At 49.7% G+C, this 27,367-nt stretch overlaps 3 protein-coding genes across 5 annotated transcripts in view; 1 reads left to right on the top strand and 2 right to left on the bottom strand.

Annotated features, from left to right (window-relative positions):
- Positions 1 to 768: 768 nt before the first annotated feature.
- On the bottom strand, positions 769 to 9,288 carry HECTD3 (HECT domain E3 ubiquitin protein ligase 3). Of its 2 annotated transcripts, none has more exons than XM_082671407.1 (21): positions 8,892 to 9,288; positions 8,576 to 8,736; positions 8,243 to 8,335; positions 8,028 to 8,163; positions 7,628 to 7,743; positions 7,430 to 7,543; positions 7,204 to 7,286; positions 6,596 to 6,761; positions 6,287 to 6,368; positions 5,470 to 5,652; positions 5,265 to 5,317; positions 5,020 to 5,084; positions 4,757 to 4,860; positions 4,369 to 4,488; positions 4,187 to 4,276; positions 2,977 to 3,183; positions 2,603 to 2,732; positions 2,445 to 2,519; positions 2,236 to 2,317; positions 2,021 to 2,092; positions 769 to 1,843 (listed from the first exon to the last, which is right to left on the bottom strand). In XM_082671407.1, the coding sequence occupies exons 1-21, from the start codon at positions 9,258 to 9,260 to the stop codon at positions 1,759 to 1,761; spliced, it is 2,586 nt and encodes an 861-aa protein (XP_082527533.1). In that variant the 5' UTR covers positions 9,261 to 9,288; the 3' UTR covers positions 769 to 1,758. The 2 variants fall into 2 exon arrangements, with proteins under 2 accessions (XP_082527533.1, XP_082527534.1); XM_082671408.1 differs by having other exon boundaries at positions 769 to 1,425.
- Positions 9,289 to 11,545: 2,257 nt separating this feature from the next.
- Positions 11,546 to 15,326, top strand: UROD (uroporphyrinogen decarboxylase). Of its 2 annotated transcripts, XM_082677065.1 has the most exons (10): positions 11,546 to 11,668; positions 12,344 to 12,456; positions 12,577 to 12,656; positions 12,733 to 12,795; positions 13,016 to 13,213; positions 13,317 to 13,478; positions 14,198 to 14,335; positions 14,491 to 14,591; positions 14,673 to 14,739; positions 15,092 to 15,326. In XM_082677065.1, exons 1-10 carry the CDS (start codon positions 11,649 to 11,651, stop codon positions 15,251 to 15,253), a joined length of 1,104 nt encoding a protein of 367 aa, XP_082533191.1. In that variant the 5' UTR covers positions 11,546 to 11,648; the 3' UTR covers positions 15,254 to 15,326. The 2 variants fall into 2 exon arrangements, with proteins under 2 accessions (XP_082533191.1, XP_082533192.1); XM_082677066.1 differs by lacking the exon at positions 11,546 to 11,668 and having other exon boundaries at positions 12,380 to 12,482.
- A 2,657-nt stretch (positions 15,327 to 17,983) lies between these two features.
- The window catches only part of ZSWIM5 (zinc finger SWIM-type containing 5), a gene marked incomplete at both ends in the record, with an annotated part of 260,182 nt that continues 250,798 nt past the window's right edge, over positions 17,984 to 27,367 (bottom strand). The window contains 3 exons of the mRNA XM_082669091.1: positions 17,984 to 18,846; positions 19,581 to 19,662; positions 20,162 to 20,325. Coding sequence (XP_082525217.1) covers positions 17,984 to 18,846; positions 19,581 to 19,662; positions 20,162 to 20,325 — 1,109 coding nt within the window. The remainder of the gene's footprint in view (positions 18,847 to 19,580; positions 19,663 to 20,161; positions 20,326 to 27,367) is intronic.

Below are 27,367 nucleotides of genomic sequence, written 5' to 3'. Positions count from 1 at the left end.
TTGGCGGGAAAGCCGAGCTGCGGGGGAGTCGCGGCCTCTGGGGCTCTTGCGCCTCCAGCTCCCTGGGCGGAAAGGGGCTGCCGGAGGAGGGGGCACGTCTCCTGTGGACCACCCAAGGCGCAGCGGTCGGGGAGCCGTAAGGCGAGTGCTGACGGCGAGGCTCATCTGGAGAGTCAGACTCCGAATTACGGGGAGGCAGTCTTCGGGATGCGCACAGCCCCAGGGTAGGCGCTCAAAGCCAAGGCCGAGTTTTCCACCAGGGCAGTGTCAGGGCGCGCCCTAGAGGACGGCGTGGAGAAGCGATGGGAGAGCGCGACTTCTCGGGGGTACTCTACACACACGGAAGCTCTTATAGACTGCACCTTAGCTGTGTGGTACCTGGAGGCGGGGTGGGGGGGTGGGTGGCAGTGCCGCTGCCTCCTCTTATGTCACATCCTGATTCGGGTGTCTCTCAGCCATTGCAAGGCTCTGTCCTCTAGGAGGTCAGATTGTTCTGCCCACCTGGTTACTGAAGGTGGTGGACTCCCATCCTCTGAATCACCACACCACCCATCCCGGAAGATGCCTGTCCAGCTTTCTTTCCCCCTTCTGGGCAGAGGACGCCTTATTTCCCTGCTTAGCTCCAGATTTCATCTCTGCCATTGAGAAGCCCCACCACTCCCACGTTGACACACATCTCCTTTGCTCCCAGCAGGACCCTGAAGTCCCGGAACGGTCTTCTTTAACATCCCTCGGAAGCCCAATAAACGCACTCTGAAGGAATGAATTCATCCATTTATTCAACTTTCCCACGTACGAGAGCTTCTTTGATGGAGTGTCATGGAGGCCCTTAAGGGAGGGAGGGCTGGGGCAGGGACGTGCATAAAGCCTAGGTGGAGGTTTAAAGTCTAGGCTTTATTTTAGAGTTGAGTAAAGAGGAGCTATTGAAGATTTCAGAGAGGACATAACTGGCCTTAGCCTGTGCAAAGTCTTGGGGGTAAGACAGCAGACAGGGAGTCAGGCTGGAGGTGATGCAGAAGTGATGAATACGGGGTGGCAGTGGTAGTATAGATTTAATGTTGAATACATGTATGTTTAATGTTGAATGTTGAATACATGTATGTTTAATGCTGAATACATGAATGTTAGATACATGTATGTTTAATGTTGAATCTTGGATACATGTATGTTCTGAGCCAGGGATGGTGGTGGCACTTTGTCAGTTGAGACTTAGTTGGAGAAAGAAAGTCAGAACTCACACCTTGGGGTTGGAGGGAGAGGAGGAAAAGACCAATATGTGAGGGAGAGGGTGTTCAGCAGTTTCTTCATTCTTGGTTCAGGTGACCAAGGAGGATGGCCATCATTCCCTATCCATCCCTGGAGCCTTGTTCGGGGAGGAGCCTCCATCCTCCCCTCTCCCCCTGAGTTTTTAGCTTTGAGTCCAGGCTGAAACCAGAGAAGAACAAGGAGAGAAAAAAATGAGCTGGAACCTGAAGCAAAGTCCACGGGGTGGGGAGCTAGAAGGCCCCCTTCAAGTAGCTCAGGCCTGGCAGCTTGTGCTGGGCTTGTGGAAGATTCCTCTCACAGATGCGAAATAATGCTGGGAGCAACCCGAGCACGTGTAGGGCTTGAGGGTCTGCGGGGCTGGGCCACCAGTGTCAACCCACTGCTCCACTCCAACCGCACCCAAGGGCGGAGTGCGCTGGCTTCCTGGGCGAGGCCGAGTGGGACCTGCGCAGGAGCAGTCCTGCCGGCCCGCGGCTGCCCCCTGGCGCCGACTCACTCCTCCCAAGGGCTCATGTCGGTGTCGATGGCCACACAGTTGTATGCAGCGTAGCGGAGCTTCTCCTCACACACCTTGGCACTGCAGGGGGCAGGGAGCTGATCAGCGCCAGGCGTAGAGGTCTCTCCTTCACAACCAGGGGCTTTGTGGCTCCAACTTTTGCACCCAGTACCTGAAGCCCTCCTCCACCCTAGGATGCCACCCTTCCCCCGCCCCCCCCTGCCCCCCACTCCCCAGGCTGGAACCTAGGAAACCCACCTGGCATAGTGCGGTAGGAAGAGGGTGCTGGAGCAGGTGGAAGACTCAGGCAGCGCATCTGTGGTCTCATAGCTGGGGGCGTGGAGGGACCAAAGATCAGAAACAATTGCAGGGGCACAGGGCAGGGGTCTGACACGTGAATATGTTTGTGGGGCAGGGCAGAAGGCCAGCCACAGCCTCTTTCGACTGGACCTCCCCTCCCCATCCTCACTCACCCCAGCTTGTCCGGGTAGATGTAGATCCGAGCTGGCAGACGGCTGCGGCCTGTGACAAAGCGCAGGAAGCGGCTCCGGTCCTCTAGATGGAGGAGAAGGAAATCAGTGCCCGTGTGCTGATGGTGGAAGAAGTTCTTCAGCTTCCGCCCTGTCTCTGTATCCCAGGAGTGGAGTCCGAACCCAGACATTACTCTGCCCTTTCCACTGACCGTTGGTGAAGTTGTTCAGTGCCTCCCAGAAATACTGCACCCGTGTGTCAGATGGCTCGAAGTCCTCAAACCGGGCTGGTGGGGACAAAAACAGATGGAATTAATTCTTAGGTCCTTAAGCCCCACCCCGGGACTGCGTTGCCCTGCCCCACACTCACTGAGCTTGCGCAGAGCATCCACAGTGACCTCTGGGTCCCCGCACACCTTCTTCTCCAACTCTTGCCACGTTAGCAAGTCCAGCACGGCCTGTGGCACCACCTTCAGCAGACCTGCTTGCATGGCTGACACCTGTGGAGGAGGAAAAGGGCCTGGCTGGGGAAGAGGGCACAACTCCCAGCTCAGTGTGTGGTGGGGACCCTTGGCCTCCACTCATGGAGACAATGTGTCTCTGTACTTCACTGATCAGCAGGGATGTGGGGCAGAGGGATGGTGGGGGCCGGAATTCTTGGGACTGGGTTCTGGTGGCCTATCAGGCTGGGCTCTGGCTATAACGAGCCCAAAGCTCTCTGTTCCACTGGCCTCTGGGTAGTACCTGCTCCTTGCTCTCCTCTAGCCGTGCCTTCTGCACCAGTTGGATGAAACGGGAACGGTCCTCAAATCCCACCACGATGCCTGCACCCCCAGGGATCAGCTCCACCACCTGCTGGTCACTCAGCACAGTGGTGAACGTTAGCTCCTTTCCAAATTTGAACTCAAATGTCTCCTTGTCCATTCCTTCCATCACTTCCAGGAGCTTTACCTGGGGGTTAAAGAGAGGCAGGAAGGTCATCTTTTCATTGTAGAGACAGTCCTTGTTTTTCCTCAAGAAGCTCACAGGGAAGCAGGAGAGGCAGCCAGGCAAGGCAGTCCTCACGCAGGCAATGAGGGCAGTGAGGGGGTTAGTACAAGGGCTGTGAAAGCATCAAGACGATGCCTAACCGGGCTTGGAGATCAGGAAGGTGTCCTGGAGGAAGTGGCAGCTAAGCTGAGACCCAAATGATGGCTGGGAATTGGCTGGGCCACCAGGAAGTCAGGAGAGAGAACATCTTGGAAAAAGGTGGAAAGAGCAAAAGGCCTTAGGAATCTGGCTGGCTGGAGCCTGATCATGAACCAGGTGTCCAGAGATACAGGGGTCATGTAAGGCCTTTCCAGACTCTGCATTTTATCCTAAGCCCAGAGTGGATTTACTGAAGGGTTTAAACAGGGAGAGTGAAATGAATTACTCTGGATGCTGGAGATCAGATGGGTAAGAATGGAGACAGGGACACTGACAACTTTTGCAGTCAGTGGTTGGGTCAGAAATGAAAGTGGCTGAACCAGAGGGAAAGTAGTGAGATGGAAAAAGTGGACAGATGCCAGAGGCAGATGTGACAGAATGTGGGAGGTGAGCGAGAAGGAGGAGTGCAGAAGGACCCTGAAAGGGCTTGGCATGGGGAGGGGTGGGTGGTGGTGCCACTGTGAGACAGGGAGCCCTAGAAGGCAGTAGACTGGGGAGAGGATGAAGAGTGTGTTGATCCCGAGGTGCCTTGTTGGGACAGATGTCCAGCAGGTAAATGCATATATAGCCCCAGGCTTAGGAGAGAGGTTGGGGCTAGAGGTAAGGAAGTAGGGGTCACCAGAATAGTGACAGTAGTTGAAGCTACTGGAGTACATGGGATTGGAGAGGGAGCATGTATGTGGTAAGAGAAAGTTCAGGACAGCCCTGGGGAGCAGCAACCTTGGGGGCTGGGCAGAGGAAACACTGGTTCTAGGCCCTAACTCACCAGCACAGAGTCCACAGCTGGGAAATCCTTGCTCCAGCTCACCTCCTCACCAGAGAGCTGTTTCCACACGAAACCAGGCAGAGCCAGGACCTGTGAGACAAATACTACTGTCTTCTCACCCTGAGCTGCCCAGGTTTGGCCGGCCAGGATTAATCTGGTGGGGTGCAGAATAGGCTACTCACCAGGAACTCCTTACCCCGAAGGGCAGCCCCCATCAGCTGTCCGATCCACTCGTACTTGGCAAAGTCTCGGCAGGAGGGGTTGGGCACATACATATCCCGGGCCTCACCCGTGCCATTGCCCTGTCCCCGAGACAGAGCTGTCAGCACGGCATGGGATGGACCCTACTTTGTTGCCCCAGATGACTCAGAGACTTCCCTGAACACCTTCCACTGGGGGTCCTGAATGATCCCTCTGAATATACAATGGCTCCTCCTTCCCTGCCTGTCCAGAGGCTGCCCCAGGCAACACAGTCTCTCCTCTGCCCCCTCTCTAGCTTAGCCCGGTACCTGGGAGGTTCGCAGAGACAGTAGAGCAGAAACTATTTGGGAGATAGGGATGGGAGATTACCTGGTTGGCCGTTCGGACAAAGAAGGGCAGAGGCACAGGGGTGTCCGCCGAGCTAGGGCACAGTTCTTCTGACATGTCTGCCAGGCTATCCCGGAAACCACCTCCTGAAATGACAGATAGATGCCCTCAGCTGGGGCACACAAGAGCCTCAGCCCCCATAATGGGGTAATAAGCAAGTCCCCTATCTGGTTAGCTGGTGATCTCAGAAGCCTCTACCACTCGAAGTAGGGCTGGACCCTTGTTATCGTCCCTCAGGGCCTCACCTTGGTCAATGATGCCTTCTGCAATGAATTTACACTCCCACCACTGGTCATAGCGCATGGGCCACCTGTAAATAGGAGTGGGTCTCTGTCACCACACTGGGCCAAGTCTCAGAATGATGCACCTGCCCAGAGTCCACCCAGGAGTAGAGGCTACAGAGGGGTAATGGTGAGAGGACCAGAGGCAGTGCGTGGGTATACACGTGTACATGTATACCCTAAGCAGGTCCCTCGCCCCCATGCCATACCTGTAGTCCAGGGGCTTTTCATACTTGTCAGAGGGCTTGAGGCCTTCATAAACCTGGGGGCAGGGGAAAGGGGAGGGAGTTGTGGGAAAGTCTGTGTCAAGACTTGGCCCCACTCTTGCCCAAAGACCTTGCTCAGGTCCCTGTTGGCCCAGCCCCCTAGGCCCCTTACTGACCCTCCCTCAGTCTGACCCCAGGTGGTCCAAACCTGGGTGAAGACAGCGTTCTTGCAGGCAGGGTCCTTTAAGGGGCAGGCGCGGTGTTCCATGGCGAGGCGCCGGTTGATGTATAGGCGTGGCATGAAGCTGGGCTTGCTGCTCTCTGAGTCACGCAGGCACTGGGCCACCAGGCCTGGCCGCTGGCGTGACAGCAGCAGGAACTGCTTCACTTGCTGGGGAGAAGAGGTGGCCAGACCAGGACCAGCAGGCAGTCAGCCTCTGTCCAGGCCCTGGAACCTTTCTCTATTCCTGGACCTAATCCCATGGTTCCAGTTCAAGCCTAGTCCATCCCTGGTCCTTGCCTCCAGTCTCTCCCTTAGTCCAGCCACCAGGGAGAGCTTTCTAAAACAAAAAATCCAACTTTGTCATTTCCTTACATAAACCTTTCCAGTGGCTCCACTGACCAGGAACAAAGTCTGGCCCCAGGGCCGTCTGCTACCAGGGCCTGCTTCCTATCCACCTTCTCCCAGCCTCATCCCCATGTCATACTCACAACTACGGGCAGGCTTCTCTCATGTCATTTTGAGCTGCTGGTAACTCCCAGTGTCCACCTTTTATGCCACCTGCCCTGTCCATGCTGTTATCTCTCCTCCCCGAGCTCTGTATGTTTCACATGCTCTCTGGGGAACAGCACCCCAAACTCGAAATTTTCACTATTTGTGTCTGGCTTTCTTCCTATGTTCCCAGAGCCCAGCAAAAGCCCAGGCCTAGAGTAGGTCTAAGAACTCTCTGATGAAGAGTGAACAACTGCCTGAGCAGAAAGGGGGTGCCCAATGCCAAGACCAGCACTGCATGTGTCAGGCTCACCTTAATCTCACTGAAGGTGCCCAGCGTGTGGTCCCAGGCAGGTACCAGGTGGTGCAGGACGCTGTCTAGGATCTTTATGAATCTGGGGTGGGTGGGTAAAGATAACTGCAGCTGAAGAATTTGGTATGGATGTGAGACCCCCTCACTCCCCAACTCACAGGGACAGGGGAAGGCAAGGCCCAGGGACTGCTCTGCCTCTTGAAGTGGAACAGCTTACAGTATAAGACCTTGGGGGCCTCTTCCACACAGACATACAAGGCTCAGGACGGGGGACAAGGAAGGGCCTGACTGGCCCAGGGCCACAGCCACCTCTGCAGGAGAACAGCTCTGCGGTATAGCACTTCCGGATCAGTGCCTTCCAGGCGTGGATATCGCACCAGACTGGTGGGCTGGAACAGGTCTGCATTCAGCCCTAGTTCCCGCTGTCTAGATGACTTGATCTTGACCCCTCGAAGACGCACGTCAATCCCATCATCTGGAGGAAGGAGTTAGAGTGAGATCACTTACTGCGCCTGCTGCCTTTTTGGCCCTCAGACCTGAGGAAGACTCCTTAATGCTCAGCCTTTTGTTACCCCTAGCCCCTAGAAACTTGGGACCTTTGGGATCCCCTCCTATAACCTGATTCTGATTATTATATTCTTTGCTAGTTCCTGTGTCCACCACTATAGTTTGGGGATGCCTGAGGGTCCCAACTCCGTTCCTCTTCCAGGTGAGCCCAAGCACTTCTATGGCTTTAAGGCAGCCCTCTTACCCAGCACCTTCCACCCGGCTTGGGCCCCAAAGCTTCAGATCCTAGTTAGTTCAGCTATCACCTTTACCTCAACTCCAAGCCCATTTCCTTCTCTCCACACTCACTGCCAGCTAACCCCCATCTACACACTGGGCTCCCTTTCCCTCCTTAGGGCCTTAAGCCCCACCTCGGCACTCGACGATGCGGATCTCGATGACTGGGAGGTGGACGGTCATGTCCTCCAGGACACAGACATCCCCGATCAGGGTCCTGAGAGGATGAACGTGAGGCACTTTGGAGACCCCTTGTCTTCAGGGATTGCTGGGGTCTCGCTCGAACTTTTGCTTCCAACGTGGGCCAGATCCTACTGCTTGGATCATGTCCCACCTCCCACCCCAGGCCAGTTCACTCACTCGTCAATGCTCACATCACTCAGCTTCTTCAGGTTGTCCCCTTCACCCCCGTAGATCACCACCCGCTTAGGCATAAAGTTGTCATCTGTGGTATCCACCGTGAGTAGCAGCTTCCTGCGGGTTAAGAGCGTGCACGTGGGTCTTTTACACTCACAGGCATGTGGCTCACCCACCCTGTCCTACTCAGAGCCCACTCACTTCACAATGGTGCCCTTTTTCATGGTAAGCCGTACCCAGTGCTGGCACTGGGACCCATCGCTCTCCCAGTAGGTGTCCGCATTGCTGTCTGTCAGGCAGGACACATTGAACTCCTCCTGGGGAGGGGCAGAGAGGTGGAATCAGTGTTTACCCCCACTCCCTGCACTGGGGGTGTGCTTTGGGCCAGGGAGCACGAGAGAAAGTACAGTGGAGCTGGGTTAGAAGCACATCTGGTATAGGTGGAGGCGTCTAGGGGTTCCTACATGACTTCCAAGATGGGGGGTTGGACTGAGTATGGCCTGTGGGTATTCAGATTTGGCCCTGGCCTAGAGGTGAGAGTTCTGGATCTAGCAAGATGTGACTACATCTTGCTTGGGGCAGGAGGAGTCCCAGCACCCACCGTGTAGGAGGAAACGTCTATGCTCTCCACATACTGCTTCACGCTACCCAGGTTCTCATCCTCCTTGCCCAGGTGGTCGTACAAGAAGTGGATCAGGTCCTCGTCGCACTCGTAGGTCCACGTCGGGGGCACATAGCTAAGCAACCCCAAGTCCCTAATTAGGTCGGGCCCAGACCTGGAGCTCCTTCCTCCCCATCCCATCCCAGCTCACTCACAGTAGCCTTTGTACAGCTTCTGTGTATGCCTCGGCCGGTTGAGGCCTTGATCCCAGGCGATGCGAGTATGTCAGGTCCACCACCTGTTCCCATCTGTGCGCACAGAATAGGGGACGGGATGTGGAGACATCAGCGAGCAGCAGGAGACCCTGGCGCCTTCTCCAGAGCTCTAGCTCCTCTAAACTGCGCCTCCAGAAGCTCCACCCCAGCTCCCTTCAGGTCCCGCCCCTTTCTGCTGTAAACCCTGCCTCCGCTCCAGATCCCACCACCCGGACTTTGCTACACTAGGGCACAGCAGTATGACAGCAAGTCCTGCGCCTCCCAGTGCAGGACCTGAGCACCGGGCGGTAGTCCACTCCAAAGAGCTGCTGCTGCCGTTGGAGGTGGTCTGGAGTGTCGATGGGTACGAGCCGGGCCCCGCCTTCTGCCGGGCGGCACACCAGCAGCCAGCCTTCGTCCAGCCCGCAGTCGCCCAGGTGTTCCGCCAGCTGCTCCTGCCGGGACGCGACAGACAGGGACAGCCGTCAGGGAACTGCCGGCGGCAAGCCCAGCCTAGCCCAAGGCAAAGGGCACTGAACGCTATGTCAGCTCAATATGGGGGAGGGGAGGGGACCAGCCAAGGGCTTCCCTGGTCCCGGGTCTTTTGCACCTTGGTCAGCTTCACCCAGAGCCCGTGGCCGTTGCACAGCTCCTCGCCCGTGGTGCGCACGCAAGCGCCGCGCCGGAGCTCGATGCTGTCGCGGGCGGCGCGGAGGGGCCCGGAGCCGGTACAGGTGGCCGGGCCCGTGGCTCCCACACGCAGCCCCGGGCCCTCCGCCTCCCACACTGGCAACAGCACGCGCGACGGTCCCGCCGGGTCCTTGTAAAGCTTGTAGAGCACCTCGCGCGGCACGAAAGCTAGAGCCGCCGGCAACGGCCGTCCAGCGCGGAGGCTCTTCGCTGCCTCCGCCAGGAAGCGCACGCGGCCCAGCAGCTGCCGCGGGGACTCTAGCGCCGCGCCCGGGCCCGGGCCCGCCATAGCTTAGTGGCCCAGAGAAGCCCAGGGGCGATCCGGCCCCAGGAGCTTCTGCCGGGAAGGCTGACTAAGCTTCCCATCACCTTCAGCCCCGCCTTCGGCCAGCCTTCGCCGTAAGTTCTGGACTAAACGCCCCTCACGTTCCCGCCGTATTGTCCTGTGTACTCGAATACTTAATCCTGTTATCAGTTTCTGTGCCTCCCGCTCAGCCAACCAGACCCAAGTTCAGTAGTAGTTTCTACCTGATCAATCTACCCACTCCAAACCCCATTACATCTACCATTTAATCCCCACTGCTACTACCCCATTCAAGCCACCATCCATCCTATCTGGCCCGGAAAGTTGCAACAGCTATTTCTGTTTTGCCTCCGTGCCCCCAGTGAGTCACTCTACAACCAGAAGAATCTTTAAAAATCTGTTAGATATCCTCTCAGGCTCCCCATCCTAGGGGCAGTGTGACTAAAACGTTTCGGAAAATAACCCCCTCCCCAGCTCGGCTGCTGACAGGAGTCTTGAGTCATTTAGGCTTGATCCTGGTGGTTACTCCTAATCCCAGGACACTGGTGATCATTATCCAGTTTCTCCCAGTAATTCTGAACCAAACGAGAGGAAAGGCCGATGTGGTTAGGGAGGAGGCAAAAAAACATGGACAGAAGCTGCTGGTGAAGTATAATCATGGAGGAAAAGGCAACTTGGTCCCGCCCCGTTTCTTTTAAAAGTTTACTGAGATATAACTCACATCTTATAATTCACCTATTTAAAGTGTACTACTCACTGGTTTTTGATATATTACATTAATTTAAAAAAATAGTGGAAAATATATATAACAAAATTTGCAATCTTAACCGTTTTTTAAATGTATAATTATCTATTTCCAATACTTTTCATCACCCCAAACAAGAAACTCTGTACCATTTAAGCAATGACTCCTCATTGCCCCCACTCCCCAGTCCCTGGTAAACTCTACTCTACTTTCTGCCTCTGAATTTGCCTATTATAGATATTTCATATAAGTGGAACCACACAGTATTTGTCCTTTTGTGTCTGTCTTATTTAACTTAGCATGTTACAACGATGTTGTAGCATGTATCAGAATAATTTATTTTTATGGCTGAGTAATATTCCATTGTGTATACACACACACACACACACACACACTACATTTTGTTTATCTGTTCGTTGATGGACACTTGGGTGGAAAGTTTGTTTTGATATAGTTTTCAAATAATTGAAGTTATCAAGAAAGAAAGAAATGATCCCATGTAATTATGACAGTTTTCCATTTATTTCTCCTTAATAAGTTGGGAACACAGTGCCTCTCTTCCCTTCTCTCCAAGCTATTTGTATGCTATTACACTACTACAAGATAAAGTGAACAAATGCGCTTAACAAAGGCCTGCATGACCTGGACTCTGTAGACAGCTCCAGCATCTTTAATTCCACCAGCTTGATCTTGTTTCCCATTAAGCCATTTGCTCTTTTTCGTCTGCTCTTTACACATGCCGTTCCCTCTGCTTGGAATACCCCACTGCTTTCCCCAGTTAAATGGAGCCCTTGCTACTTGCTTCTAGCTCTTTCCCTTTAAAGCATTTACTATTGAGGGCTTCCCTGGTGGCGCAGTGGTTGAGAGTTGCCTGCCGCTGCAGGGGACATGGGTTCGTGCCCAGGTCTGGGAAGATCCCACATGCCGCGGAGCGGCTGGGCCCGTGAGCCAGGGACGCTGAGTCTGCGCGTCCGGAGCCTGTGCTCCGCAACGGGAGAGGCCGCAACAGTGAGAGGCCCGCGTACCGCAAAAAACAAAACAAAACAAAACAAAAAACATTTACTATTGTGATTGCTGACTTCTCTGTATCCGCATGTCTGTAGCTCCTTAAAGGAAGGAAATGTCTTGTTCTCCACTGTAATCGCTGCACCTATTGTAGTGCCCGCCTCTTTCTAGGTAATATAAATATTTAATTATTTCAGTTCCCTGTACAACTTGGTTCCATAATTCACCATATGCCTGGGTGGGCCAGGCATAAAATTGTTAAAATCGTGAAGAGTGGGAGTGAAAGTGAGACCTGGGACGAGTCTTCCGGGATTCCCAGGCCGTCAGAGGAGAGCAAATTTCTCACCCACGTGAAGTATAGTTACAGCGAAGTTCTTTTGTGGGGGGAGGGGGAGGGAGGTGTTTGTTGTTGCGTCGCTACAGAGGACTTTACGGTGAAGAGACCTGGGGGTCCTACGGGCAGCAGCCGGGGCAGCCCGGGAGCCGTTTCTGGAGTCTGATCATGTGACTTTCAACATGGCGACAGCCTTGGCTCATTCCAGGAAGGGGCGGAGCCTGGGCAGGGGGCAGGCTCAGAATTAGGCTACAGCTGGGGCTGTGCTCGCGTTTACTGACAACTTATCATGGAGGCGAACGAGTGTGGGTGAGTTCTCTGTGCCACCACGCAGTGTGGCCATACGGGCTTCTGACCTGAGTCTTTGAGCTCAGGAATCTGTCCCTATACCCCTCTTCCCCAGCCCCGGAGAACCCAAGTCTCTGGAATCCCAAATCCTCCAACCATGGATTCCTGAGATGTTCATCCCAGGGACCGCCTAGCTGGACTGCGTACCCCAGACCTTTATTTAGGAGATGCCCTCTGGACTTCCTAATCCTCAACTAAGATCCCTTTTTCGGACTGTCATCTCTGATCCCCCCATGACCATCCCCCAGCCTGGAGATCTTCCAGCCCCCAAACCAGCCCACTGGTACCCTTGTTCCTGAGATTTTTTGGTCCAAAGACCCCCCAAACTCTCCTAACTGGACTTTCGTTTCCCCCGCCCCCCACCCCCCCGCACACACACTCTCTCCCAGTCCCTCCAGTGGCTTTGAGCCTGGGGAAGCTGCGACTATGTGTAGGGTAGAGGCCCCGGCACCGGCCCTTCTAGTCCTGTACACCACCTGATAGAGGGGAGGTGGAATCGGCGGGGAGTCACAGCTTGGTAGCTGGCCTGGAGAAGATAGATAGCTGTGCTGGACTGTATCCGCCTTTAGAACCCGAGCCCTGCCCAACCCCCAGCCTGGTTTACTGACACCTACCCTACCCGCTCCTGATCTCCAGACCTCAGGGTTTTCCGGAGCTGAAGAATGACACCTTCCTGCGAGCAGCCTGGGGAGAAGAAACAGACTACACTCCTGTTTGGTGCATGCGGCAGGCAGGCCGCTACTTACCAGGTCAGGGTCAGGGCCTCGGAGTCTAGGTAAAACTCTGGAGGGTGAAAAGTTTTTGAGGGGCAGAGGAGGGCTCTGGAGGTTCCTCAAGGCTGAGCCCTGCTGTCCCTTTTTTGTCTGCAGAGTTTAGGGAAACTCGGGCTGCCCAGGACTTTTTCAGCACCTGTCGCTCCCCAGAGACCTGCTGTGAACTTACTCTGCAGGTGAGGGGTCCACAAAAGAGGGAGAGATTTATGCTGTCAGCTCGCCACCTAGCAATCTGTCTTCTGTTCCCTATAGCCACTGCGTCGCTTCCCTCTGGATGCTGCCATCATCTTCTCCGACATCCTTGTTGTACCCCAGGTACCTGCTCAAATCTGATTCTTGAATGGGTAACAAAGGGAAAAGACAGTCAAGGCTCAAGATAAGCACTTATCCTTATGGGACAGAGGGGAAAACAGGCTGGAAGAGACGGAGTTTGGCTGAGTTTTATTCTCCTTTTCCTCCTTCTTGGCATGGGTTGAACAGATCTCCTCCTCCTGGAGTTACAGTTTGGGAACCTAGACATTTTCTCCCCCACCAGGCACTGGGCATGGAGGTGACCATGGTGCCTGGCAAAGGGCCCAGCTTCCCAGAGCCATTAAGAGAAGAGCGGGATTTACAGCGCCTCCGGGATCCAACAACAGTGGCCTCTGAGCTGGGCTATGTGTTCCAGGCCATCACTCTCACTCGACAACGTCTGGCTGGGCGTGTGCCACTGATTGGCTTTGCTGGTGCCCCGGTAATATGGAACAGGACAGGGACTTGGGCTTGGAGAAATTACTCTGGCAGGTATGGGTGCAGACAAGGGAAGGAAGTGTCTATCTGGCTTCTGCCTTTTGCAGTGGACTCTCATGACATATATGGTTGAGGGTGGCGGCTCAAGCACCATGGCTCAGGCCAAACGCTGGCTTTACCAGAGACCGCAGGCCAGTCACCAGCTGCTTCGCATCCTCACTGATGCTCTCGTCCCATATCTGGTGGGACAAGTGGCTGCTGGTGCCCAGGTAAGTCCTGAGGGAGAGACAAATAGGCTGGGGTTTCGTCTTTATTTATTTTTGGCTGCGTTGGGTTTTCGTTGCTGCGCGCGGCTTTCTCTAGTTGTGGCGAGCGCGGGCTACTCTTTGTTGCGGTGCCTGGGCTTCTCATTGTGGTGGCTTCTTTTGTTGCAGAGCACGGGCTCTAGGCACGTGGGCTTCAGTAGTTGTGGCACGCAGGCTCAGTAGTTGCAGCTCGCGGGCTCTAGAGCACAGGCTCAGTAGTTGTGGTGCACGGGCTTAGTTGCTCCGCGGCATGTGGGATCTTCCCAGACCAGGGCTCGAACCTGTGTCTCCTGTATTGGCAGGCGGATTCTTAACCACTGCACCACCAGGGAAGCCCTGGGGTTTAGTCTTTCAGGACCAGAAACAATACAGTTCCTTATACCTGTGAGGGTAGGTGTCTCAATACCAGGCACAAAAGAAGCTTGGCATGAAATGATCTGGCTGGAGCAGCTAAGCCCAGACACTGGCAGGGGGGCTTAATGCTCTGTGTATTCAAAGACCAAACCTAGCACTGGGATCTGGAGAAGGCAGTTCCTTTTTGACTGGAACTGGGCTTATAGGCTTAGGTAGTCTCAGGGGTTGAAGTCACTTGGGGAAAACTGAAGGAAAACTGAGGCACATTCTGTATGTGGGGCCCGAGATACTTCCTCTTTGTGTGTTATGCATTTCTTTTCTAACTGTAGGCATTGCAGCTCTTTGAGTCCCATGCAGGGCATCTTGGCCCACAACTCTTCAGTAAGTTTGCACTGCCTTACATCCGTGATGTGGCCAAGCGAGTGAAAGCCGGGCTGCAGGAGGCAGGCCTGGCACCAGTGCCCATGGTAAGGATGGGGATCAGATGAGTGAAGGTGGGCCTGTGGAACTATCAGGTTAAGTCCTGCATGGACCGAAGTGACCACTGGAGGGCAGAAGCACAGCTGAGCTACATTAGGAGGCATAGCAAAGCCCTCAGCCTGAGATTTGCCCTTTCCCCCAGATCATCTTTGCTAAGGACGGACATTTTGCCCTGGAGGAGCTGGCCCAGGCTGGCTACGAGGTGGTTGGGCTTGACTGGACAGTGGCCCCAGAGAAAGCCCGGTGAGTGATGGAAGGTGCGGTGGAGGGGATGCAACTGCCATATGTGCAGTCACCGGAATAGGGCACTGACTCTACTTCCAGGGACTGCGTGGGAAAGACGGTGACCCTGCAGGGCAACCTGGACCCCTGTGCCTTGTATGCATCTGAGGTAACAGCCAGGTCCCTGTGTGTGTCTGTGTTTGTTTCTGTGCACTCCCATGGTTCTGGATATGGTGGTGGTTATTACTATGTGTGTGCTTCTATTATTTGTTTATCCCTCCCCTCTACTCCACTCATACCATGTGAACTCTAGGAAGGCAGGAGTTCCTTCTCATTGATTTTGTTCATTTGTGTTTTCTTAGCGCCTGGCCCATACTAGGCACCTGATAAAGTTTTTTGAATGACTGTATGAGTAACACTGAGTAGAAGCATGCCTACATGTATGTGTGTCACTGTTATGTATAGGGAGGACAGAGGTGTGCTGGCCCCCCCTGTAGACAGTGCCCTGTTGGTCCCCCCAGGAAGAGATTGGGCAGTTGGTGCAGCAGATGCTGAATGACTTTGGGCCGCGGCGCTACATTGCCAACCTGGGCCACGGACTTTACCCTGACATGGACCCAGAACATGTGGGAGCCTTTGTGGATGCCGTGCACAAACACTCACGCCTGCTTCGACAGAACTGAGCATAATCCTTTTATCTGAAGTACCACTAACACAGATGATTGCTTCCAGGAGAATAAAAGTTCCAGAGCTGGAGTCTTGCGTGTGGTTTTGTTTGTGAAAGATTTGTGCTTTTATCCTCAGTTACTTCTTAGCCTCTTCCTTCCCTGGGCCTCTTTCTGCATCCTCTCCCACAAGTCATGGGACCTCGGGTATCAGTGAATATGTATGTAGGACTTAACGTCAGGACCTTTACCACCATTTTGCTCTCAGATCTCCAAGCCCCAGAGCTACATGGGTCTGTGCAGATCTTCCTAGGAGATAGAGCTGTGACATTTGCAGGGAAATGGGGTCCCTATAGCATATGAGGCCAAACTGACAGGGCTTTGCGTCTGGGGAGGGAAGGGTGTATAGACCAGAGTGGGACACAGGGCCAGTTGCCCTGCATTCTTTTCTGTGCATACCCTCTAATTTTCTCAGTATCTTGCTCTTTCCGCTTTTCGTGGTGGTACCTACTTCCTGGGATCAGGCTCTGACAGGCCTGTGAGCTCTGGAGAGGGGTGTGGTGCAGTAGGAAATTCTTCATTTGTCATTCCACATCTTAGACCATTAGGAACCCACTGTGCTATATAGCCTAACCAGCTCCCTGTCCCAGCCAGGTGATGGAGAAGAGAGAAGGGCCCCATTTATTGAAAGAACACAATTTCTGATTTTAGAAAAATGATCTTTTCTGTGATCCAGGATTTATTCATAGAAAAGCACTGTGAGTTCACACACTTGCTAAAAAACGGCAATTGTGATACAGAAATGGGAGTGGCGTTGTCTTTTTTTTTTTTTTTAAACCAACCTATTGGGCTGAGAGGTTGTTGGGCCCGTAGCTGGACGGTGAGACTTTGGTAGCCACAAACAGCAAATGCAACTTACTGGTTAGTGTGGAGAAAAAAAAAGTGACACAGTTTGTCAAAGACAGGAAAGTAAAGCAGACAAAGAGGTCCTTGGTTCACACTCTAACTATACCACCCCTTCCCTGTCACACCCCACCCCCTACTGGGGAACTAAAACATGGAACAGTAACCACCAAGACACTGGCATCTAAATGACTCTTCCGAATGCCTGTGCTACCTCCTATTACACTTCCAGGCTGAGCAGAGGGGTCAGGAAGGTAGCAGGAACATGATACGCTGTGGAGGTCAGCCAGGGCTAAGACAGGGGTTGCCCACTAGAGCTAGAAACTAGTCAGAAAGGAGAAGGCGAAATGCATTCCAGCCGCAGCCTCCAAACCAATGACCAATGGGACTGTGACAGAAGCAGGCAGAGGAAGCTTGAGGTAGAAAGGCAGGGGAAGAAAGCAAGTACAGGGTAAGAAGAGAAATGTGGCACTGAAGGAGCCACTCAGGGCAGAGGGAGACTAGTGCTTAGAAGCTTGTTTGGTGAGACAATGGTGAAGAAAGGAGGCCCAGAGATGAGGAACATGTTTAGCTGGTGAGAGAATAAGAGAAATGGGGATGAGAGATCTGGCAAAAAGAGAAGGAACACGTTCAGGCAGATCCTCAAACATGAATTCACAGACAAACCTACATGTGGAAATATACACAGTTACACACAGACACGGACATGTTTATACACATGCACTTACGTGTGCCCAGATACACAAACACTACACATGCATTGACAAACATCAACACACACACACACAGATATGTATTTTTATATGTTCACAAATGTGTATACCCTCACACACAAACCCACCATCCAGTACACAGACATGTCTTTACACAGACACAGACCTGACACAGATACACATAAATATACATGTGCACATGCAGGCATGCACAGATATATCTATGCGCACAGATGCACGTACGTAGCCATCCAGATCCACACACACACGTGTAATTAGAGATGAAACCAGATGCTGTCTAACACAAAGGTGACCAGAGAAGATGAACATTATAAGCCCAGTGGCCTCCCAGACCTTCACCTTCTCCCTGCCCTTGTTTCTCAGGAGCTCGGCAGGCTCCCAGAGAGAGAGGCTGTGTGAGGCAGGAGCAAGAGCTTCTGTGTCCCCATGGCTTCGTGAGGTGAAAGTCTAAGTCAAGACCGGGCCCTGCCCCTCACCCATCACCGGGCTGTCAATGCCCATCTGCAGGCCGGGGTTTCTGCATAGACTAGACTTGGGGTTTACTCTAATGGCCATTTTTCTCTCTGCCACCCCCACTCTTCCACTGCCAATAGCATATCCTCTGCAAGGGAAACCTGAGAAACGGTTGTGAATCTCCTCAGAAAACAAGCCTATCTTCCCACCCACAGCTACCCATCAGATTAGAACCAGAATTATAAATAGTTACAATTTTACAATGTAATTGGCAACACATATACTATAGTATTTACAGTACCATAAATGCTTCTGTTTCTCTGGTTAAGCAATCCCTGAGACGGAACAGTGTTCTGTGTTTGCCAAGGAGAGAGGGCCAATGCCCAGGACACGCAGGATAGCGGGGCGTGAGGTGGCATGTGTGGGGTTTCTGATCGGTCTGCAGGGCCCAGCTCCTCCAGGAACAGTGGGCTGTTGTGAGAACCTTGACAAGGCATGTTGGCTAGAGCTGGACTCTCCCCATGCTTAGCCCTGTGGTCCTCTGGCTTCAGCCACAGGTGCTCAGAGTCCTCTCAGGGTGGACAAATGTTTGTGTCCTTGGCCTGACCAGATGATACCTGGGAGTGCAGGATGCCCCAGCAGCGAGCTATCTGCTCTCTCAGCCAAAGCGCTCTCGCACCAGCAGCATCAGCTTCTTCTTGCCTTTGTAGATTTGTTTCAGGTTGTCGATGAACTGGGCAAACTGCAGGTGGCCATCCTGCGGCAGCAGGAAGGTCTCCCGGGCCTTGCTCAGAAACTCAATGAACTCTCCGTAGTGGCGAGGGCTGATGTGTGTCAGGCGCGAGTGTGTGGTGTTGATATAGGCATTGATGGTGGCATCCAGCAGCTGGCGCAGGGGAGCTTTGTCGGTGGACATAAGCTTTCCCGAGCTGCGGCGGCCTGGGATGCCGGCCAGGCCAGGTGCAGTGACCGTGCAGCGCCGTAGGATGTCTGAAAGCACTGTGGCACAGTGCACACTCTTCACCACCAGGGGAATCAGGGCCGCCAGCTCATTCTTGCCCAGGGAGTGGCTGAGGGCGCACGCCCAGAGCACATCGTTGATGGCCGGGTGGGTGTCCTGGTTGTAGGCCAGGTTGAGATGGCTCATGGCCAGTGAGGCCAGCTTGAAGGCACGTAGCGGGTAGCCACGGAGCTCCATGTAGCGGGCGATGGTGAACAGCTGTGAGTGAGTCATGCCGCCAGCAGCAGCATCAATGGCAATCTGGTAGGCTGCTTCAAAGGCGATGTGGTCCTTCTCACAGAGCGTAAGGGCCGACAGGGCGCAGCTCTGTGGATCCTTCATAGCACACTGCAGGGCCAGCGTGCGAGCACAGCTAGCCAGCTCCTCCCGCTGTGGATAGTCAAGACTGAGGCGCAGGATAGTGGTGTGGGATACGGCTGTGGCAGCCACAATGCTGGTCGCCTCGGTGGGGGTGAAGAGTGTGTACCAGCTCTGCAGAATGCTCACCAGGGCCTGCACACCTGTCAGGGAGGGCCTGAGCTCAGCCGTGGCCATCCGGGACCTGATCCAGGTCTGCCCAGACTACCGTTTGGGGTCAGAACTTGGCCTGCAGAGACGAGTTCTCCCTCCTTCTCAGCAGCCTCGAGATGATCTGAGGCAGCCAAGGCAAGGGGAACAACCCAGACGCCCAGACCCTGTTTGGGGTCTCTTCCCATCCCTTCCTTCCCCAGGTGAGAGTGTTGAAGGTTTCTGCAGGTGCTCTAAGCCCCTCACAAGGATGGAGCAACAGAGCCTGTGGTTTGCCTGCCCCAAGGCAGGAGTCGCAGATCTGCCTGGGGGTTCTAGCTGAAGTGGGGCCTCTCAGGGTAGAGTCTTGTGCTGGGGCTTTGGGCTCTAGATGGGGTCCCGAGCCTCCAAGTTGTTTGGGGTTTCTCAGAATCATGGACAGGGACTGGGACCAAACCACTGGGCCAACTACCTCCCAAGGCTACACTTGAGTACTTGTGGCTGAAAATTCACTCTCTCAGAATGTCTCTGATCAGAGGGTCAAAGTGCTGCTGACAGCAGGGTGTGGTCCAAGCAGTGAGGGCAGAGTTTGGTCAGGCTGAACAGAGGCCATCCTCTCCTACCAGCAGCCTCATCCTTTCCTAGCCATTAGTAATAGGAATATGAGAGCTCTAAATTCATTGTCCTGTCCCAAGAGTAGGGCCTAGGAATCCTTTCCCCTGGGGGTACAGGGAGCTGGGAGACTCACCCACTTCTGTAGCGCATGTCACCAACCACCGCACCATCTCCCGGCGCCTCCAGTTAAGGGTTGATAAGGTCATCCTCATCACCTGGGCAAAAAAGCAGCCTTCCTAGTTGGCTAAGCATAATTGCTATAACCTCCCCCTCCCCACTCCCCCTTGCCATTCATTTATGCAACAAGTATTTATTGGTGCCTTAAACAGCCATCTCTCCCCTGATAACTACAGATGGGTTTGTTTAATTTCTGCCCCACCCCTGCTACCAATCAGATAGAACACTCCTCTGATGACCTGTAATGAATAAAGCCCTTATTACCACACCTTGCTTGACTTGGAGGAATGGGGGTGGGGTACGGAGAAGATGGGGACCCTGTGGAGCCTAAGGCTACACTGCTTAACTGGCCGTAACTTCAAAACAGAGGCCAATGTTGAGTCCTTACCTTGTGTCTAGCCTAGAAGCTGTGTCCTGGGGACAGAGAAAGAACCAGTCCTGGCCCATGCCCACTCCAGTCCCCGTGGGATCTTATCTTCTACCAGTTGTCACTAGGCCAGAAGTCTAAAGTGGGGATGGCCCGCTTGTCCTCCATACCTGTAACCCCAGCTCCAGGGCCACGTTGAGCAGGGTGCTGTCTGTACTACTGTCCGTGGGTGTTGCAATCTTGAATGCATCTTGGGCCAGTTTGAAGATGAGGGAGGAAGAATGGATGTGCTTCTGTATTGCTTCCAGGATTGTGCGGAGCCTCAGAGTGTCTCCTACAGGTGCCGAGAGAAGGGGCAGGGACAAGGTCTTCTTTAAAGCTTCCCTGAACAGGGAAGAACAGGGAACAACAGGTACTGGTTGAACTGACGGCTATCAATGCACTGAGTGCTTCTGAAGGCCACCATCTCTTCTGGGTGGTCAAGCTCTGTCTCCACTGAACCCACTAGAGCCTCCTTCCTTCCCCAGGCACCCACATGAATTCACCTCTCTCCACCTTTTCATCTGCCTCTACCCCTCACCCTCTTTTCCCTCAGGATCTTTAGGTCCCAGAAGTCATTTTCTAGAACATCTGAATTTTGAGAGCTACTTATACAGGAGAAGGAAGCCACATTATTGCCAAAAAAGTATGCCAGTCCCATAGTTTGTTCCTCAGTACAGCTCCCTGGAGCAAAAAGGAGCTGGGCCACCACTTCCTATCCAGTAGGCAAGTATGAGTGCACAGAGTTAAGGAATACATAGCAGGAATGCCTTGTGTACCATATGACGTGAAGGTCACTGTGTAATGGCAGTAGGGTATATGAAAGACTGGTGTATCTTCTGAGGGGGTAAAATGTGAAGTAAAGATAGAACAAAAAGTAGGTCTTATGTTTTACCAAGAGGTGCAGTGGTAAGAGTATACAGACTTTGGAGTAAAATACATTGGCAAGTGAACCTAGTTCAGCCGTTTACCAGATCAGTTACTTCATGGAAGTAATGGAAAAAATAACCTTTTAAGGTTGTTGGGGGAATTATAAAAAATTTGTGTATAGTTAATATTCTATGATTCTACTTTTTTTTTTTTTTTTGCGGTACGCGGGCCTCTCACTGTTGTGGCCTCTCCCGTTGCGGAGCACAGGCTCCGGACGCGCAGGCTCAGCGGCCATGGTTCACGGGCCCAGCCGCTCCGCGGCATGTGGGATCTTCCCGGACCGGGGCATGAACCCACGTCCCCTGCATCGGCAGGTGGACTCTCAACCACTGCGCCACCAGGGAAGCCCTATGATTCTACTTTTATATAAAAGAGATAAGTAGCAGTCTGTTTGTGTACAGCATGTGTGTGCACACATATATGAACAGGAAATACCTGGGAATATTTATTATAAAACCGTCTTAGTAGTAGTAGTTACCTCTGGGTGTCAGGATTGAGAGATTACCTTTTTTTCTTCTATCATCTTTAAAAACAATTAAAACATTTAATAGACTTTGTTTTTTTTTTGGCTGCACCGCGCGGCTCGTGGGATCTTAGTTCCCTGACCAGGGACTGAACCCGGGCCCTTGTCAGTGAGAGCACGGAGGCCTAACCACTGGACCACCAGGGAATTCCCCACAAGTTTGGTCTCTATATCTGTGAGTCTGTTTCTTTTCTGTTATATTCACTAGTTTGTTGTATTTTTTTAGATTTCACATAAAAGTGCTATCATACAATATTTGTCTTTCTCTGTCTGACTTAATTTACTTAGTAGAACACCCTCCAAGTCATCCATGTTGTTGCAAATGGCAAAATTTTGTTCTTTTTTATGGCTGAGCAGTATTCCATTGTATATCTATCTATACCATCTCTTCCTTTTTTTTTTAACATCTTTATTGGAGTATAATTGCTTTACATTGTGTTAGTTTCAGCTGTATAACAAAGTGAATCAGCTATACATATACATATATCCCCATATCCCCTCCCTCTTGGGTCTCCCTCCCACCCTCCCTATCCCACCCCTCTAGGTGGTATACCATCTCTTCTTTATCCATTAATCTGTTGATGGACACTTAGGTTGCTTCCATTTCTTGGCTATTGTAAATGACGCTGCTATGAACACTGGGGTACATGTATCTTTTTGAATTAGTGTTTTAATATTTTTTGGATATATACCCAGGAGTGGAATTGCTGGGTCATGTCGTATTTCTATTTTTAGTTTTCTGAGAACTCTCCATATCATATTCCACAGTGGCTGCACCAATTTACATTTCCACCAACAGTGTATGAGGGTTCCCTTTTTTCCACATCCTTGCCAACCTTTGTTATTTGTGTTCTTTTTGAGGACAGCCATTCTGACAGCTGTGAGGTGATTATCTCATTGTGGTTTTAATTTGCATTTCTCTGATGATTAATGATATAGAGCATCTTTTTAGTGCCTGTTGAGCATTCCAAATAGACATTTGGAAAAATGTCTGTTCAGGTCTTCTACCCATCTTTTAATCAGGTTGTTTTGTTTTTTTGATGTTAGGTTATACGAGCTGTTTATATATTTTGGATTTAACCCCTTCTTGGTCATATTATTTGCAAATATTTTCTCCCATTCAGTAGGTAGTCTTTTCATTTTGTTGATGGTTTCTTTTGCTGTGCAAAAAGCGTTGTTTAATTAGGTCCCATTTGTTTATTTTTGCTTTTATTTCCTTTGCTTTAGGATACAGATCCAAAAAAACATTGCTACGATTTATGTCAGAGTGTTTTCTTCAAGGAGTTTTATGGTTTCTGGTCTTACATTTAGGTTTTTGATTCATTTTGAGTTTATTTTTGTATATAGGGTTAGAGGATGTTCTAATTTCATTCTTTTACATGTAGCTCTCCAGTTTTCCCAGCACCATTTATTGAAGGGTAGCTCATTTCTTTTTATTGGTAAATGATATCCCATTGTATGGATCTACCTCAGTTTGTTTATCCATTCACCTACTGCAGGGCATCTTGGTTGCTTCCAGTTCTTGGCAATTATAAATAAAGGTGCTATAAACATTTGTGTGCTGGTTTTTGTGTGGACATAAGTTTCCAACTCATTTGGGTAAATACTTAGGAACATGACTGCTGAATCATATAGTTAGACTAGGTGCAGCTTTGTAAAAAAACTGCCAAACTGTCTTCCAAAGTGGCTGGACCTTTTGCATTCACACCAGGAATGAATAAGTCCCTGCTGCTCCACATCCTCACTAGTGTTTGGTGTTGTCAGTGTTTTGGATTTTAGCCATTCTAATAGGTATGTAGTGGTTTCTAGCTTTTGTTTTAATTTGCATTCCCCAAATGACATATCATGCTGAATATCTTTTTATATGCTTGTTTGCCATCTATATATCTTGTTTGGTAAGGCATCAGTTCAGGTCTTTAGTGCATTTTAAAATTCAGTTGTTTGTTTTCCTTATTGTTGAGTTTTAAGAGTTATTTGTGTATTTGGGATACAAGTCCTTTATCAGATATTGTTTTGCAGATATTTTCTCCCAGTCTGTGGCTTGTCTTTTCAGTGTTTTTCACATAAGTTTTAAACTTTAATGACGTCCTACTTATCAGTGTTTTCTTTCATGGATTGTAATTTTGGTGTTGTATCTAAAAAGTTATTGCTGGGAATTCCCTGGCGGTCCAGTGGTTAGGACTCCACGCTTCCAATGCGGGGGGCCCAGGTTCGATCCCTGGTCCTGGAACTAAGATCCCACAAGCTGCACGGTGTGGCCAAAAAAAAAGTTATTGCCAAACCCAAGGTCACCTAGATTTTCTCCTGTGTTATCTTCTAGAAGTTTTATAATTTTACCTTTATGTCTGATACATTTTGAATTAATTTTTGTGAAAGGTGTAAGGTCAGTGTCTATATTCATTTTTTTAGATGTGGATGTACAGTTCTTCCAGTACCATTTGTTGAAAAGACTGTCCTTTTCTCCTCTGTCAAAGATCAGTTGACTATATTTGTGTGGGTCTATTTCTGAGCTCTATATTCTGTTCCATTGAACTATTTGTCTATTCTTTTGCCAATACCACACTATTTGATTACTGTAGCCTTATATTGTCTTGAAGTCAGATGGTGTTAGTTCTCCAACTTTGTTCTTCAATATTGTATTGGCTATTCTAGGTCTTTTGCTTTCCCATATAAAGAGAGTTTATCGATATCCACAAAATAAAATGCTAGGATTTTGGTTGAGACTGTACTACTGAATTTATAGATCAAGTTAGGAAGCACTGACATAATAACAGTATCGAGTCTTCCTATTTATGGACATGGAATATCTATTCATTTAGATCTTCTTTGATTTCTTTCCTCAAAGTTTTATCGTTTTCCTCATATAGATCTTGTACATATTCTGTTAGATTTTTCTTAGTACTTTTTTGAGGGGTCCTAATGTAAATGGTATTGTGGTTTTTAACTTAAAATTCCAACTGTTCATTGCTGGTATATAGGAAAGCAATTGACTTTTGTATATTACCCTTGTATCCTGCAACCTTACCATAATCAGTCATTAGTTCCAGTTTGTTCTTGATTCTTTGGGATTTAACATAGACAATCAAGTCATCTGCAAACAAAGACAGTTTTATTTCTTCCTTTCCAACCTATATACCTTTTCTTTCCTTTCTTGTCTTATTTCATTAGCTAGGACTTCCCATATAATGTTGAATGGAAGTGGTGAGAGGTGATATTCTTGTCCTATTTCTGATCTTCAGGGGAAGGCATCTATGTTCTCTCCATTAAGTATGATGGTAGCTGGAGGTTCTTTCTAGATGTTCTTTATAAAGTTGAATAAGTTCTCTTCTATTCCTAATTTGCTGAGAGGTTTTGTTTTGTTTTTTTTTAAATTATGAATAGGTGTTGGCCTTTGTTAATGTTTTTTTCCTGTGTCTATTAGTATGATCATATGATCTTTCTTCTTTAGCCTGTGGATGTAATGGATTACATTAATTGATTTTCAAGTGCTGAATCAGCCTTGCATTCCTGGAATAAATCCCACTTGGTCATGGTGTATAATTCTTTTCACACTTTGTTGGATTCAGTTTGCTAATATTTTGTTGAGGATTTTTTGCATTTATGTCCATGAGTGATATTGGTATGTAGTTCTCCTTTTTTGTACTGTCTTTATCTGGTTTTGGTATGAGGTAATGCTGGCCTTGTAGGATGAGTTAGGAAGTGTTCTCTCTGCTTCTATTTTCTGGAAAAGACTGCAGAGAGTTGGTATCATTTTTTTCAAGTATTTGATAGAACTCACCAGTGAAATCATCTGGGCCAAGTGCTTTCTGTTTGGAAGATTACTGATTCAATTTCTTTAACAGATGTAGGCCTAGATTGATTGATTTATTATTTATTTCTCCATGTGTGAGTTTTGGTAGATTGTGTTTTTCAAGGAATTGGTCCGTTTTATCATCTAAGATATCAAATTTTAGAGAATACTGTTTTTCGTAATACTCCTTCATTATCCTTTTAACATCCATGGATCAATAATGATGGCCCCTCTTTTCATTTAAGATATTAGTAATTTATGTCATCTTTTTTTATTTGTTTGTTTTTGTTTTTTGGCTAGCCTGGCTAGAGGTTTATCAGTTTTATTGATCTTTAGAAAGAACTAGCTTTCGCTTTCTTTGATTTTCTCATGTTTTCCTATTTTAAGTTTCATTGACTTCTGCTCTAATTTTTTTATTATCTTTTTTTTTTTTTCTGCCAGCTTTGCTCTTCTTTCTCTAGTTTTCTAAGGTGGAAGCTTATTTTATTTTATTCCCCCTCACCTTTATTGAGACATAATTGACATATAATATTGTTTTAGTTTAAGGTGTATAATGTGACTTGATATATTTATTGCAAATGATTACCACGATAAGGTTAGTTAACATATTCATCACCTTACAGTTACCTTTTTCTTTTTCTTCATTGAGGCAAGAACATTTAAGATCTACTCTTTTAGCAAATTTCAAGTATACAATACAGTTAACTATAGTCACCATGTTAACTATAGTTACCATATTAGATCCCCGGAACTTATTCATATAACTGGATGTCTGTATCCTTTGACCAACATCACCCCATTTCTCCCACCCCCTACCCCCTGTCAACCACCAATCTACTCTCTGTTTCTATAGTTCAGCTTTTTTTAGATTCTCACATATGTGAGATCATACATTTGTCTTTCTCTGACTTATTTCACTTAGCATAATGCCCTCAAAGTTGCAAATGACTGGATTTCCTTTTTATGTTTGAATAATATTCCATTGTGTGTGTATGTACATGTCTGTATATATACTACATTTTCTTTATCCATTCATCTGTCAACAGACACTTACATTGTTTCCAAATCTTGGCTATTGTGAATAATGCTGCAATGCAATTAACATGGGAGTGCAGATATCTCTTTGAGATAGTGATTTCATTTCCTTTGGATATATGCCCAGATGTGGGATTGCTGGACCATACATGGTATTTCTATTTTTTAATTTTTTGAGAAACCTCTATACTGTTTGCCAGAGTGGCTATACCAATTTACATTCCCACCAACAGTGCACTCCACATCTCTTATCTTTTTGATAATAGCCATTCTAACAGGTGTGAGGTAATAGATTATTGGTTGCAAATATTCCTTTTCTAACATTTGCATTTAATGCTATAAAATTTCCCTCCAAGCACTGCTTTCACTGCATCCTACATTTCTGATTAGTTGCATTTTAACTTTCATTTAGTTCAAAATATTTAAAAATTTCTCAAGACGTCATCTTGATCCATGTGTTACTTAGAAGTGTGTTGTTTAAACTCCATATTTTGGGGGAGTTTTTTCAGTTATCCTTCTGTTCTTAATTTCTAGTTTAATTCCACTGTGACCTGAGAGTATACTTTGTATGATTTCTATTCTTCTAAATTTATTGAGGTGTGTTTTATGGTCCAGAATGTGGTCTATCTTGGTGAACATTCCATGTGAGCTTGAAAAGAATGTGTATTCTATTGTTGTTTGAGGAAGTATTTTACCAATGTTAATTAGATCCAGTTAATTGATGGTGCTGTTCAGTTCAAGTATACCTTACTGATTTTCTGCCTGCCTGATCTACCAATTACTGATAGAGGTATTGTGAATTCTCAGTGGATTTGTCCATTTCTCCTTGCAGTTCTATCAGTTTTTTTTTTTTTTTTTCGGTACGCGGGCGTCTCACCGCCGCGGCCTCTCCCGTCGCGGAGCACAGGCTCCGGATGCGCAGGCTCAGCGGCCATGGCTCACAAGCCCAGCCGCTCCACGGCATGTGGGATCTTCCCGGACCGGGGCACGAACCCGTATCCCCCGCATCGACAGGCGGACTCCCAACCACTGCGCCACCAGGGAAGCCCTCTATCAGTT

Source organism: Grampus griseus (assembly GCF_964374135.1).
Source record: "Grampus griseus genome assembly, chromosome: 1".
Taxonomy (NCBI): domain Eukaryota; kingdom Metazoa; phylum Chordata; class Mammalia; order Artiodactyla; family Delphinidae; genus Grampus; species Grampus griseus.
This window is presented reverse-complemented; position numbering and strand designations above follow the sequence as displayed.

Excerpts from the sequence above, each read along its gene's own strand:
- HECTD3 (XM_082671407.1), bottom strand. The coding sequence starts at position 9,260 with ATGGCGGGCCCGGGCCCGGGCGCGGCGCTAGAGTCCCCGCGGCAGCTG. Across the intron at positions 5,318-5,469 it reads AGAACGCTGTCTTCACCCAG|GTTTATGAAGGCCTCAAGCC; the intron begins GTTTGGACCACC and ends CCCTGCCCCCAG. Across the intron at positions 2,733-2,976 it reads TAGAGGAGAGCAAGGAGCAG|GTGTCAGCCATGCAAGCAGG; the intron begins GTACTACCCAGA and ends CCTCCTCCACAG.
- UROD (XM_082677065.1), top strand. The coding sequence starts at position 11,649 with ATGGAGGCGAACGAGTGTGG. Across the intron at positions 11,669-12,343 it reads ATGGAGGCGAACGAGTGTGG|ACCTCAGGGTTTTCCGGAGC; the intron begins GTGAGTTCTCTG and ends CCTGATCTCCAG. Across the intron at positions 13,479-14,197 it reads AAGTGGCTGCTGGTGCCCAG|GCATTGCAGCTCTTTGAGTC; the intron begins GTAAGTCCTGAG and ends TTCTAACTGTAG.